The 14,706-nt window shown below is 41.2% G+C and overlaps 1 protein-coding gene across 2 annotated transcripts in view; it reads right to left on the bottom strand.

The window, feature by feature from the left end:
* The window catches only part of LOC137369466 (lysine-specific demethylase 4C-like), a 537,539-nt gene that overhangs the window by 30,977 nt on the left and 491,856 nt on the right, over positions 1-14,706 (bottom strand). For both annotated transcript variants that reach the window (XM_068030713.1, XM_068030714.1), the window contains exon 21: positions 9,618-9,710. In XM_068030713.1, coding sequence (XP_067886814.1) covers positions 9,618-9,710 — 93 coding nt within the window. The remainder of the gene's footprint in view (positions 1-9,617; positions 9,711-14,706) is intronic.

Here is a 14,706-nt window from a genome sequence, read left to right as displayed (position 1 = left end):
CCAAGCTGTTCCAGTACAGCTATAACCCTGGCATGTACCCGACAATGCGGAAAATTGCTCAGGTATGTTCTGCACACAAAAGGCAGGACAAATCCAATCCAGCCCATCAGTCCACTCTCAATCATCAGCAAAGTGACGGAAGGTGTTGTGAGACAGTGTTATCAAGCACCACTTAAACTGCAACAAACCGCTCACTGATGCTCAGTTTAGGTTCCGCCAGGGACACTTGATTCCTGACCTTATTACAGCCTTGGTCCAAACAAGGACAAAAGAGCTGAACACAAGAGGTGAGGTGTGAGTGATTGCCCTGGATATCAAGGCTGAGCATGGCATCAAGCAGTCCTAGCCACATTGAAGTCAATGGGAATCTGGGGAAAGCTTTCTACTGGCTGGAGTCATACCTAGCACAAAGGATGATGATGATGGCTGTTGGAGGTCAATCATCTCAGTCCCGGGACATTGCCGCAGGTGTTCCTCAGGATAGTGCCCTAGGCCCAACCATCTTCAGCTGCTTCATCAATGACATTCCCTCCAACATAAGGTCAGAAGTAGGGATGTTCGCTGATTATGGAACGATGTTCAGCACCATTCGCGACTCCTCAGATACTGAAGCAATCCGTTTCCAGATGCAGCAAGACCTGGACAACATTCAGGCCTGGGCTGATAAGTGGCAAATAACATTTATGCCACACGAGTGCCAGCCATTGACAATCTTCAATGAGAGAATCTAACCATCTCCCCATGACATTCAATGGCATTACCATCACTGAATCCCCCACTATCAACATCCTAGGGGCTACCATTGACCAGAAACTGAACTGGACCAATCACAAAAACACTGTGGCTACAAAAGCAGGTCAGAGGCTGGGAATTCTGCGGTGACTAACTCACCTCCTGACTCCTCAAAGCCTGTCCACCATCTTCAAGGCACAAGTCAGGACTATGATGGAATAGTCTCCACTTGCCTGGATAGGTTTAGCTCCAATAACACTCAGGAAGCTCGACACCATCCAGGACCAAGCAGCCCACTTGATCGGCATCCCATCTATTACCTTAAACATTCACTTCCTCCACCACTGACACACAAGTGTGTACGGTATACAAGATGCACTGCAGCAACTCACCACGCCTCCTTCGACAGCATCTTCTAAACCTGTGACCTCTATCACCTAGAAGGACAAGGGCAGCAGACGCATGGGAACACCACCATCTGCAAGTTCCCCTCCAAGCCACATACCATCCTGTCTTAGAAATATATCGCTGTTCCTTTACTGTCGCTGGATCAAAATCCTGGAACTCTCTCCCTAACAGCACTGTTGGTGTACCTACACTCCAAGGACTGCAGCGGTTCAAGGCAGCTCACTACCACCTTCTCAAGAGCAATTAGGGATGGGCAAAAAATGTTGGCATTGCCAGCGATGCCCACATCCCATGAAATTAATTTTAAAAATCTTTTTTGCTCTTTTGTCTATCTGTTCATAGGAGTGTAGGTCAATCAACATAAAAGCCGCATTTCAGAGAGAAGTGTTTCTGAAACTGCCCAAAGAGGCAGCTGATGCAGAAGCAAACCTATGGAAACTAAACTAATGCAGCTACGAGCCGAACGATGCTTCCAGCAAGTGGTATTTTTCGGTGAGATCCACTTATTGAAAATAGGGTTGTGTTCAACTAAAGGCAGATCCTACAATGTTTTATTGGTATCGTAAAGGAAAACTTTCAGGCATCTTCATGATGCACAATGATGTTTTTCTGGGGTATTACTGTGGAATTAGGGAAATGTGTTATTAATAAGATTAGAGTAGAATTTAAATTTGTAAGTTAGGCTTGTGGGACTTTAAAATATATTAGTTTAGACATTAAGCAAAGTAGGTCTGAAATAACTTCAAATCAACAATCCTACTTAGAGAGTGTTACTCCCATCCCGGTTAATCCTACTAGGTCCTCACAGAAAGATAATGTTATAACTAAAAGAGACAGAGCAATTGTGAAGCTTGATTGGCCAGTTGAACTGGTTGTGCACTCAGACTAGACCAGATGCTAGTTTTAATGTGTTGCACTGCAATGAAACACCCTAAAGTATAGAACGTTTAAGGATAAATAAAACATTAAAAAAAAACTGGGTAAAGGCATACTTAAACTCCCATCCTTAGGTGACCCGAAGAACATGAAGCTAGTCAACTTCCTGATGAGTATTCTAGTGCAGTTGGTTTCACAGCATTTCTAATGGGTGAAAATAGGAAATGTCCTTTAGCTTGGGAAGTTAAGAAAATAAAAAGGGTTGTAAAACCACTCTGACTGCTGAAACACTGGCTCTTGTGGAGGCAATGGATTTGGGACTCTATACGTCAAATATTTTAAGTGGGATTCTGTACAATGGGTATGTTGTAGATAATCGTTCACTGAGAGATAATGTACACTCTATGAAAAGTGAAATTGAGAAATGGTTATGGATTGATCTTGCTGGCTTGAAACAAATGTTGGAGAGAAAGGAAATTTCTAAATTTCTGCAAGTCATCAACTGTCAGATTGTTTTACAAAAAGAAATGCACGTACAAAGATATTGTTAGGGATCCTAGAGGAGGGGTGTCTCACAATGTAATGCTTTGTATAGAATATGGAGGTCTTTGATTTAATTTTTTTTGAAACATTGCTTGTACATAGAAACTCTAATTTTTATTTAAAGAGAGAAGGGAATCTGTTAATTGTATATTAATTGTTTTAATCGTATATAGGTGTGGGAACTAACTGGGGATTTATTTGTACTCCTATAAATAGCAACAGAAACTGTGGAGGCTGGGTTAGGAGGTGCATGTTTGTAACGTGTATCTCTGTAAATAAAAGCCTGTAAAAGTGTGTAAAAATCGGCTCCAGTTCTATCCTTCACCACCGGGTTTTCTGGATACTAACCATTACAGCGTCTGCTTGGCAACAACGCAAAAATAAAAGCACCACATGATAACCATTCCAAAACAACTTTAGCGAACAAGCCATCCAATATTCTGCACCAAAGTCAACTAATTACCATTGTGCATTCCCTTAGTGCCTGTCTTGTGCGCCTTTGCCTGTCCTACACAGTGCTACCCAGTGACTGCAGCATGGCTGGTGGAAGGCTGCTGAATTTCAATGGAGGAAACTGCAGATGGCCTTGGAGGATGACCTCAAACAGCTCTGGCTGCCACTGCACCACCTTTGCATGGGTGGCAGCAGTATGGGATGGCTGGCTAACAGGCAACAGCGCTGGTGGCGTGGCCATGTTAGGAGGATGAATGCTGTCATCCAGGGAGAGGACAGCAGGTTTTTGCTCCATCGCGCCACTGGGGTGTCACCTCAGTAATCCTAGTAATTGGTTGGAAAACAGATTGCTAGACTACATGTGACACCCCTTGCACACATTAATCCACAGCCATGGTAGCAGCAGTCTGAGCTTGCATGGCAGCAAGCTGATCTTGTCTGATTGCAGTTTCAACTTCCACTGCAGCATTCAGACAATGGGTCCCTGCTGGTGGTGCTGCAATGGAAGTTGCAACATCTGCCATTAAGATGCTGCATCATGGTCCTGTCCACAAATTCGTGAATGGAGTTGGCCACCACTTTTGTGTTAGAAAGGATGGATCTCAAGTTCTGCGCAAAGCCCTGATCCAAGTTGGTGCTGGACTCCTTCATGCTCAACACTGAACGCAGGCTTTCTGGCAGGCTTCCCAATGCACCAAGCATTTAATAGTGCATACCCATTAGCATTCTTTGGTAGGTTGCTCCACCAAATTCCTGATCTGAGTCCTGTGTAAGTAAACCGATGCAACCTTGTCCTCTGACGCATTGGCACCTGTACTATTCTTGCCCCCTGCCCTGGCTTCAGTCCATCCAGGCCCAGTGTCTCACCATGTACAGATTCTGCTTCGAACCTATTCTCTAATATACATGCAGTGTCAATATCAGGTGGCTACAAGTGTGAAATCAGAGATGGTGCTGCGTCTTCGTCATCACTCTCTTCTTGGTGTTCCTGCACTGCTTGGCTGGGTTGCATGTCACAGGTATCTGAAAGGAAAAGGCACACGGGTAGGGCTGTGGTGAAGCGAGTGGGGGAAAGTAAGTGGTGCAGGCTTATAGCACCTGCAGCTTGCAAATCACAAGAGATTGTGGGATAAGGGAGAAGTGGGCTATGAGAACGAGGATCAGGTATGAGGATATCATCGTCGTCGATGGTTTCAGCCCCTCGGCTGCTACGGCCTCAGCAATGGTATAATAGCCAACACCATCTGCTCCATGGGGTTAGGACATGCAGACACTTCTGTATCACTCCGGTTAGCACTTGCTGCCTCAGTTGTGCACCACCTTGCTCTTGTGTGTCATTGGGTGTATTGCAATCTACTTGGGTGATGTAGCTGTCATGGTTGTATAGTTGGCAGTGTGTGCAACCTGTAAGATGTGGGTGTGACTTTTGAAGCAGTGCTAAGAGTGTGAGGGTGTGGTGAAACATACGAATATGAGGTATGAGTCCTGAGTGAGAGAGATTGTTGATAGGTGAGTGATGGGGTGTTGTGAATTGAGCAGTGACTGGGAATAGTGGCGCAGCTGGCAGGATATGGCATTTGAAAAAGCATTCACTTATGTGAGGTCACTGAACCTCAAATAGAGACAGAAAAGAGAAGAAAAATAAAGTGAAAAAGTTTGAGGTGATCTCTGAAGGGAGTTTTTGTTACAGTGATTCGAGCTTGCTGTAGAACCCTTGATTGGAAGTAGTCTTGCTTTTCGTTGGGGCCCAGTATTCTTCTTAAACCTTGTTCACTGTAGGAGACTGTTCTTTCTTCGGGTACATATATCCTCATTGGTTCTTCAGTTCCATGAGAAAGAGATGGAAGCAGACAGGAGAGGCTGCGGCAAGCCAGCCACGAGAGGTCTTTTCAGTCCAGGAGCAAACAGCTTTCTGAGTTCAAATTCTCTGTGGCAAGTTTAAAAAAAAACCCCGCAACAGTCATGTGACTAAACTGGTCTGACCATGTCTGTTTGTATATTCGGCCATCTTAGCAGTCAACCTGGAATGCTCGCCCCTCCACCTTCGACGTCTGGTAATCACAAGTCCACTGTGGATTGAATGTATCATGGAATGACCTTTTGTCCCTTTTAAGTACTGTCTGTAAATATGCAAATGTATTTCCAGTCAAGGGTCTGGTGTTGCTTTCTTTAAAAAGCAAGTTTTTTCTTTACTCCAGTAACAGTTTAAAAATCAACTTAAGCAAGGAGTTAGGAGGGCTAAAAGGGGTCATGAAAAGTCATTGGCAAACAGGATTAAGGAAAGTCCCAAGGCTTTTTATACATATATAAAGAGCAAGAGGGTAACCAGGGTTACCCACTCAAGGTTGGCCCACTCAAGGACAGAGATGGGAATCTATGCGTGGAGCCAGAGGAAATGGGCGAGGTGCTAAATGAGTACTTTGCATCAGTATTCACCAAGGAGAAGGACTAGGGAAGGGAGTGCAGATAGTCTCAGTCATCTCATTATCAAAAAGGAGGTGGTGTTGGGTGTCTTGCAAAGCATTAAGGTAGATAAGTCCCCAGCGCCTGATGGGATCTACCCTAGAATACTGAGAGAGACAAGGGAAGAAATTGCTGGGGCCTTGACAGAAATCTTTGCATCCTCATTGGCTACAGGTGAGGTCCCAGAGGACTGGAGAATAGCCAATGTTGTTCCTTTGTTTAAGAAGGGTGGCAAGGATAATCCAGGAAATTATAGACCGGTGAGCCTTACGTCAGTGGTAGGGAAACTATTAGAGAGGATTCTTCGGGACAGGATTTACTCCCATTTGGAAACAAACGAACTTATTAGCGAGAGACAGCATGGTTTTGTGAAGGGGAGGTCGTGTCTTACTAATTTGATTGAGTTTTTTGAGGAAGTGATGAAGATGATTGATGAGGGAAGGGCGGTGGATGTTGTCTATATGGACTTTAGTAAAGCATCTGACAAGGTCCCGCATGGCAGACTGGTGCAAAAGGTGAAGTCACACGGGATCAGAGGTGAGCTGGCAAGATGAATACAGAACTGGCTCGGTCACAGAAGACAGAGGGTAACAGTGGATGGGTGTTTTTCTGAATGGAGGGATGTGACTAGTGGTGTTCCGCAGGGATCAGTGCTGGGACCTTTGCTGTTTGTAGTATATATAAATGATTTGGAGGAAAATGTAGCTGGTCTGATTAGTAAGTTTGCGGACGACACAAAGGTTGGTGGAGTTGCGGATAATGATGAAGATTGTCAGAAGATACAGCAGGATATAGATCAGTTGGAGACTTGGGCGGAGAAATGGCAGATGGAGTTTAATCCAGACAAATGTAAGGTAATGCATTTTGGAAGGTCTAATGCAGGTGGGAGGTATACAGTAAATGGCAGAACCCTTAGGAGTATTGACAGGCAGAGAGATCTGGGCGTACAGGTCCACAGGTCACTGAAAGTGGCAACGCAGGTGGATAAGGTAGTCAAGAAGGCATTCGACATGCTTGCCTTCATCGGTCGGGGCATAGAGTATAAAAATTGGCAAGTCATGTTGCAGCTGTACAGAACCTTAGTTAGGCCACACTTAGAATATTGCGTGCATTTCTGGTCGCCACACTACCAGAAGGAAGTGGAGGCTTTGGAGAGGGTACAGAGGAGGTTTACCAGGATGTTGCCTGGTCTGGAGGGCATTAGCTATGAGGAGAGGTTGGAAAAACTCAGATTGTTTTCACTGGAATGACGGAGGTGGAGGTGGAGGGGGAAACATGATAGAGGTTTACAAAGTTATGAGCGGCATGGACAGAGTGGATAGTCAGAAGCTTTTTCCCAGGGTGGAAGAGCCAGTTACTAGGGGACATAGGTTTAAGGTGCGAGGGGCAAAGTTTAGAGGGGATGTGCGAGGCAAGTTTTTTACACAGAGGGTGGTGAGTGCCTGGAACTTGCTGCCAGGGGAGGTGGTGGAAGTAGATACGATAGCGACGTTTAAGAGACATCTTGACAAATATATGAATAGGAAGGGAATAGAGGGATATGGGCCCCGGAAGTGCAGAAGGTGCTAGCTTCGGCAGGCAGCAAGATCGGCGCAGGCTTGGAGGGCCGAATGGCCTGTTCCTGTGCTGTACTGTTCTTTGTTCATGTGGCAAAATTAATATGCCTCATTCTTGGCAGGTGGGGGCCTACATGACATGACTTTTAAGTGGTGCTAGGAAGTTACAATGAACTGCATGGTTAGCACTAGCTGTACACAGAAACCATAATAATGAGCAGGCAGCCAAAGTTGACGTGATGCCTGCCTTTCAATCAATGAGCATAGGTTAATCATGCATCACTATCCCGACACCCATTTTCGGGGACTATTCAATTTAGTCCCCAGTATGTCTAGCAATGCTCAATGAGATGACAAAAAAGAAAGATAATTTGATAGCATAAAATCAATAAAAACCGTTCCACTGTTATCAATGTACTAAAGCATAAAATGGCAAGACAAAAACAAAATGCTGCAGATGTTGAAAATCTGAAATAGAAACAGAAAATGCTGGAAACACTCAGCAGGTCAGGCAGCATCTGTGGAGAGCAAAATGGAGTTAATGGTTTAGGTCGATGACTCTTCATCAGAACTGGCAATGTTAACTACGTATCTACGTAAAAGTAATGAAAAATGCTGGAGGAGTTTGGATAAGAAGAATTATAATAAAGAAAAGCACAATTTTACACTGCAATTCAATACTTTGATGTAAATGAGATTGAAGTCCAAGACAAGCTCAATGATTTAAAAGGTTATATTGACATTTATCCCACAGTGTTGAGAGAAACTAGTGAGGACATTACAAAGTACTGACAATTATTATGAGGGAGTCAATGTACAGTGGGAACTATTAACAGATTGGAAATGGGCCAATGAGGTGCCCATACTAACAAGTTGACAAACAGATACAATCAATAACAGATTTTGTAGTCTTACTCCTATTTCATGCAAAATAATGGAATTGTTTATCATACACACAGTGGCGCAGTGGTTAGCACCGTAGCCTCACAGCTCCAGTGACCCGGGTTCAATTCTGGGTACTGCCTGTGTGGAGTTTGCAAGTTCTCCCTGTGTCTGCGTGGGTTTTCTCCGGGTGCTCCGGTTTCCTCCCACAAGCCAAAAGACTTGCAGGTTGGTAGGTAAATTGGCCATTATAAATTGCCCCTAGTATAGGTAGGGGAATATAGGGACAGGTGGGGATGTGGTAGGAATATGGGATTAGTGTAGGATTAGTATATATGGGTGGTTGATGGTCGGCACAGACTCGGTGGGCCGAAGGGCCTGTTTCAGTGCTGTATCTCTAAACTAAACTAAACAAACATACGAATAGAAGCAGGAGTAGGTCACTCGGCCCCTCAAGCCTGCTCCGTCATTCAATAGATCATGGCTGATCAGTGGTAAATGAGAATTATCTATATGAAAAAATAACCTAGCAAACAGCAGTCAATGTAGTATTTGAGGAAATGACAATCCAAGTTGACTGTGATGAACTCTACGACATTGAATACTTGGACTTCCAAAGCAATTTGAAAAAGTTGCACATGGAAGATTACTAATTAAGCTTAAAGTGTGCCTTCAATGCTTACTAGTTAGAGGTGTTGTGCCAGGGTATGGTTGGGAGGGGCAGGATTACTGAATGAGGTTCCTCGGGCTCAGTGTTTGTGCAACCACAGTTTCTAATTTACACATCAATGACTTGAATTCTGAAATTCAATGCAAATTGGTTAAACTCGCAGATGACATACTAAGTAAAGTACAGGAGAACCGGATGAGGCAGCCACAAACATAGAATGAGCTAAATAAAATTTCAGTGGGCTGAACAATGGCAGTTGAAATTTGATGCAGCCAAGCACATAGGAAAGAAAATAGGCAACATGTATACTTGTGAATGGTCTTCGAGGTGACTAGGATTAAGGTGAAAGAGATCTAGAAGTCTCCGTTGGCTTGAAGCTTAACATGCCCAGCCAATGTAGAGCAGCAATTAACAAAGCCAATATAATGATGAATTACATAACCAACAGCAGCACATAAGCCGGAGGAAGTTGTAATCAAACTGTACAGTGCTCTGCTCTGACCACACCTCAAGTACTGTGTCCAGTTATGGTTGCAGAAGAAACAAGGAAGCCATCTAAGCACAGAGAAGAGCCACAGGCTGATCCTTAGTGTCAGAGGACTAAGTTATAAGGAAAGGCTGGAGAAATTTGGGCTTTTTAAACTAAGGAGGCATCTCAGAAGTGACTTTATAGAGGTACCTTATTTAGTAAATGATGTGGAACAAGGTAATCAGGAATACTACTTTAAATTAAGTTGTGGGGTAGGACAAGCAAACACAAATTCAAACTAGTAAAGGGTCCAATTTAGGATTGATATCAGGAGGTTCTTAACACACAGAGTGATCAACACTGGAAATCGACTTCTAGGCAGAATGCTAGAGGCAAAAAGCATGGAATCATTTAATAAACAATTAGATTCAGCAATGAGAGGAGTATAAGATTGTTCTGGATTGATGCATTAGGTTGGGCCAAATGATCTTACTCATTCATAAGCATCTTGTGAACTATAGTACATGCAAAAGGCGTCAAAATATTTTACAAGCAGCATACTCACAAGCCGTGATTTGACCCGTTTTGGTAGCTCTTCATCTAATGTATAAACATCATCACGTTTTACTACGAGTTGAGAGCCATCTTCAAACTCGACCTAAACAAAAATTTTCAGAACCGCTGTTAAATTGATGAGGTCAACTTAATTGATGTTACAAATATTGCTACAGTTACTAAATGTACATTTGATGTAAGCATAGAATTGAAGTGTACTGTTCTACTTCTCATTTACTCACGATACAGAACTCTTAAACCAAACATAACTTTTATTTAGATCATATTGAAATTAGAATCAACACCATATACTCTGGTGCATTTTTTCAGTGAGTAATCCTCTATTTAGATATTAAACACAACAACAATTCTGCTGGACCGGATTGCTCCATCAATTCTATCATTCAATCAGTAAATGGGTGTAGCAAAATAATCTTACCAATAATCAAGCTACATATTTATTTCTGATGCTATGAAAGGTCACTGACCTGAAATGTTAACTCTGCTTCTCTTTCCATAGATCCTGCCAGACCTGCTGAATATTTCCAGCATTTCTGGTTTTTAACTTCAGATTTCCAGCATCTGCAGTATTTTGCTTTTATTATATTATTATTATGCATATTTATTTTAATAGTTTGAATGATCATCTTAGAACTTGGCTTTGCCAAAACAATGACTGATTGCTAGGCCAAGCCCAGTGCTCCCATTTCTTTGTCACCACTGTGAAATGCAAATTTGCATACAGAATATTCAGGGCATGATGGGACTCGTACAACTTGTGTTCCATATTCTTCTTCAGCAAATTCAGAAACTACTCCAATTTACAACATGTTTTACTAGGGGTGAAGCAATGCACATGGCTGCAGTTTCCACTACAATCGTAGTTTCTACTATAATTATAATTTTGGCTTTGGTTTTCAGTTTTCAGTAAAGCCCAATAGCTCTGCCTGGCCAGTTCCTTTCTTCAAGTCTTGCTATCTTTCTTATATTGTGACAACACAAAGTTGTAACCAAATGAAATAAGCCGCATGAAACAAACCTTACATTAACTTCTCAAATATTTGTAGTTCCAAGTTTATGTTTCTCACAAGCTTAAGTTACAGAGTGTACTGCTTTGAAAATAAAACATACATTTGATTAGAAGTTGCCAGCTAAAATTCTCTATGTATCCTTCTCATTCATAGATACTCAAAATAAAGACAGAAAATGCTGGGAAACACTCAGGAGGTCTGCTAGCATCGATGGAAAGAGAAACAGAGTTAACATTTCAGGTCGATAACCTGTAACAAACATTAACTGTTTCTCTCTCTCTACAGATATTGCCTGACCTGCTGAGTGTTTTCCAGCATTTTCTAGTTTAGTTCAGATTTTCAGCATCTGTAATATTTTTCTTTTGCTTAAGCAAATATATCTGAATTCTGGGTTTCCTCATTGAGATTTGGTGATCGGAAAGAAAACAGAAATGCTTCAATTGAGTAAATCTTATTATGTGCAAACAAATGATAAACTTCATGAAATAAGAACAGAAAGTGCAGGAAAAACACAGCAGGTCTGGCAGCATCTGTGGAGAGAGAAAAACAAGAGTTAATGTTTCAGGTCTGTGACCCATCATCAGAACTGAAAAAAGTTAGAAATGTAATAGTCTTTGAGCAAGTGAAAGGGGTGGGGGGGAGAAGTAGAACAAGAAGGAAGGACTATGATAGGACGGAGGGGCAGGGGAGGGAGGTTAAATGACAGGTGGAGTGCTAAATAGTTGTAGCGAATGACACAGCAGGAGTCCAGAGACAGTGCTAATGGCAGAATAATGAACAGGACTGTACGAAAGTAAAACCATGAAAAATAAGTTAAAGACTAGCATGGTTAAAAAATAAATAAAATTTAAAAATATATAAAAATCAAAATAAAATAAATTTAAAAAATAAAAATAAACAAAAAATAATGGGGCTCATGATCTGAAATTATTGAACTCAATATTGAGTCCAGAAGGCTGCAGAGTGCCTAATCGAAAAATGAGGTGCTATTCCTCGAAAAACTTCCATGATTGGGTCTTTTCATGAACAGCACATTTGAATTATTTACTTATTATTTAAACACAATATAATGGATAGGTTATAGGCAGATACAGGGCTTGTTTTACTACAAAATTTTAACTGTACTAGAAACTGCAGTCTTTTGCATCTCTTTTGAAAATTGATTCCTAAATCTGATCCATTCTCTTGCACTTCTCTCATGTTTTATTTTAAAGTAATGTTCTGGATTTACCCTTTAACATTCTCTTTGCTATCTTGCATACCTCTATAAGACCAGGTCTCAGACTACAACAACTTGGGAAATATGGTAAAAAAAATGATGAGGATATTAGCAGACTTCAGGATGATACAGACTGGTGAAATGGGCAGACACGTGACAATGAAATTTAATGCAGAGAAGTGTGGCTGATGATATGGCCGCCTATGGTGGAGCTAAAGGGCGGGAGATGCACAAAAACCTAGCCTCAGAGGAACTGAAATTTTGGGAGATGGGAAAGGTGAGACCAAGAAGGGATTTAAAAACAGGAATGAAAATTTTTTAATGAGATGTCAGGGAATTTGGATGCAATGCAGATCAGGGAGGACAGGGGCGATGGGTGAAGAGGACTTGGTGCATGGTGGAAAAAGGGGTGCAATTTTGGAGGATGTGAAGTTTTCGGAGGATGGAAGGCCAGCCCTGGAAGAATTGGAATAGTTGAGTTTTGAGGTGACAAAGGCATGGATGAGGGTTTTAGCAGAAGCAAACGGTCTAATGATTAGCTGGTTCAATAAACCAAAGGGTACTTTAATAATGGTTTAACGTATTCCATGTTACTAATGATCATGTGCATTAGATTACAATATATCTTTCTTATCGAATTTATATATATCCTACAAAAATTTATATAATCTAATTTGAAGCTTTTCACTGTGGCTAACGCTGATGTTAAACATAGTCTGAAGTGCCATAATACAAAAATGCGATTTATTTGATGGGCAAAACTGGTGGATAGTTAGTCAGCTGAAATATCAGTTAGACTAATTAGACATATTTCCAGTAGAAATGCATTTCTAAGATGCTGGGTGTTGTACTTTGACAGTACAAGAAGTTCAAAATGTTGTTCCAGTCATCAAGGTTGTACAAGAGAAATGGCTCAAAAATAGAAAAGTGCTTTTGGGGTAGCTGCACTATTGTGAACAGGGATCCAAATATATACTCATAAACAATCAATAGTAGTGTAAATACAACCACCATGCTAGCACAGTGGTGAAGTAGACAAAACTTAAAATGCGATTACTGGTTATTGCTGTGCTTAGTTATTCGAACTCTAAAACACTCTTGAAATTTCTATGTTGCTGATGACAGAAATAATACATACAACCTCAGCAACTTTAACAAATATTAGCCCCATCACAATGTTGCTGCTATCAGTTAGTGTCATTTAATTCATGGCATTTAGCAGAGATTCTTTATATAACTATTTTATATATCATCCAAAGCAATATTGGTTATTAAATCAAAGTTGGTAAAGAGAGACCTTTTGTCATTAACATTTCTTCATTCCTACTCGCCTGTATCGATGGGTCAAAACCCAAATTAGTGCACTTCAAGCAAAATTGCCACACATCATTTTGTACTTCAATGAAGCTAGTTATTTCCCATTTAATAAACACAACTTTTACTGTTTCTGCCTTTACAAAAGGATTAAGTAGTTTCATTATATTAAAACATACCAGAAAAATACAACTTTCACTTTCTTTGTTTAAATGAGGTTGCTCAAATGTGAGTCATGGACATTTTAATTGTGATTTCACTTTTCATGTTAATTGGTGGGCCAAAGAATGTTTTTGCAACATATAAACAGGTTCCCCAAGTATCAATAATGCCATGTTAACTTAATCTTGCTTGTAAAATAAATTACAGAACTGGGATGTTTCAACACCAACAAAGCGCTGAATTAACTTGGAAAATGACCCTGCACTATACAACTGTGCTAGCAATCCCAATGCACCAATATATTCTCCAACAAGTACCACGCAACAAAACTGCAGTGATTGCAAAATAAATGCATGCACGCTTCTGAACAATACTTTAAAAAATAACTTGCAATACAAATTCCATGTTTAGAGGTAGCTTTCAAGGTGGCAGCCCTCAAGCTTGTTGCAATTTTGCCTGCAAATTATTTGCAGTATTGCTGCAACTCAAAAAAAAAGTGGATAATGTGACTGCTCAGAGATACCTCGACAAGAATACAAGAAACAGGAGCAGGAGTAGACCATATGGCCCATCGAGCCTGTTCCACCATTCAAAAAGATCATGGCTGATCTTAGGATTCAACTCCACATTCCTGCCAGCTTGCCACAACCCTTGATTCCCTGAGACACCAAAAAACTGTCTATCCCAGCCTTAAATATATTCAATGATGGAGCATCCACAACTCTTTGGGGTAGAGAATTCCAAAGATTTGAGTGAAGTAATTTCTCCTCATCTCAGTCCTTCATGATTGGCCCCTTATCCTGAGACTGTGCCCCCATGTTCTAGATTCCTTGACCAGTGGAAATAATCTCTCAGTGTCTACCCTATCCACTTTCTTTAGAATCTTATATGTTTCAATGAGATCACCTCTCATTCTTCTAAACTCCAGAGAATAGAGGTCCAATTTACTTTGTGCCATGCAGGCCCCCCCACCTGCCAAGAATGAGGCACATTAATTTCGCCATCTGAACACTGATTATCTAAACTGTTACTGGAGTAAAGGAAAAACTCGCCTTTAAAAGAAAAAATACCAGACCCTTGACTGGAAAGACATTTGCATAGTAACAGACAATACTTGGAAAGGACAAAGGGGCAAATTTAGTAAAGATTGAAATTGTAAGAATCTTCTCTTAGTATTCACTGAAATGATTGCATATTCTCACAATGTTTTTAGCAAAAATTGTTATAAGAAAACATTTTTAGTTTCCTAATTGGCAAAAAAATCTATCTGAAAGTGAGAAAATGGGAGAGAAAGCCAAAATCTGCAATTTTTCTTTAGTACTAGGAAGTGTGAGAGTGTGTGGTCCAGCAATGACTCTTTGGTATCCTGTAGG

The sequence above is a fragment of the Heterodontus francisci genome, chromosome 4 (assembly GCF_036365525.1).
Source record: "Heterodontus francisci isolate sHetFra1 chromosome 4, sHetFra1.hap1, whole genome shotgun sequence".
Lineage (NCBI taxonomy): Eukaryota > Metazoa > Chordata > Chondrichthyes > Heterodontiformes > Heterodontidae > Heterodontus > Heterodontus francisci.
Note: the sequence above shows the minus strand (reverse complement) of the source record. Positions and strands in the feature narration are given on the sequence as shown.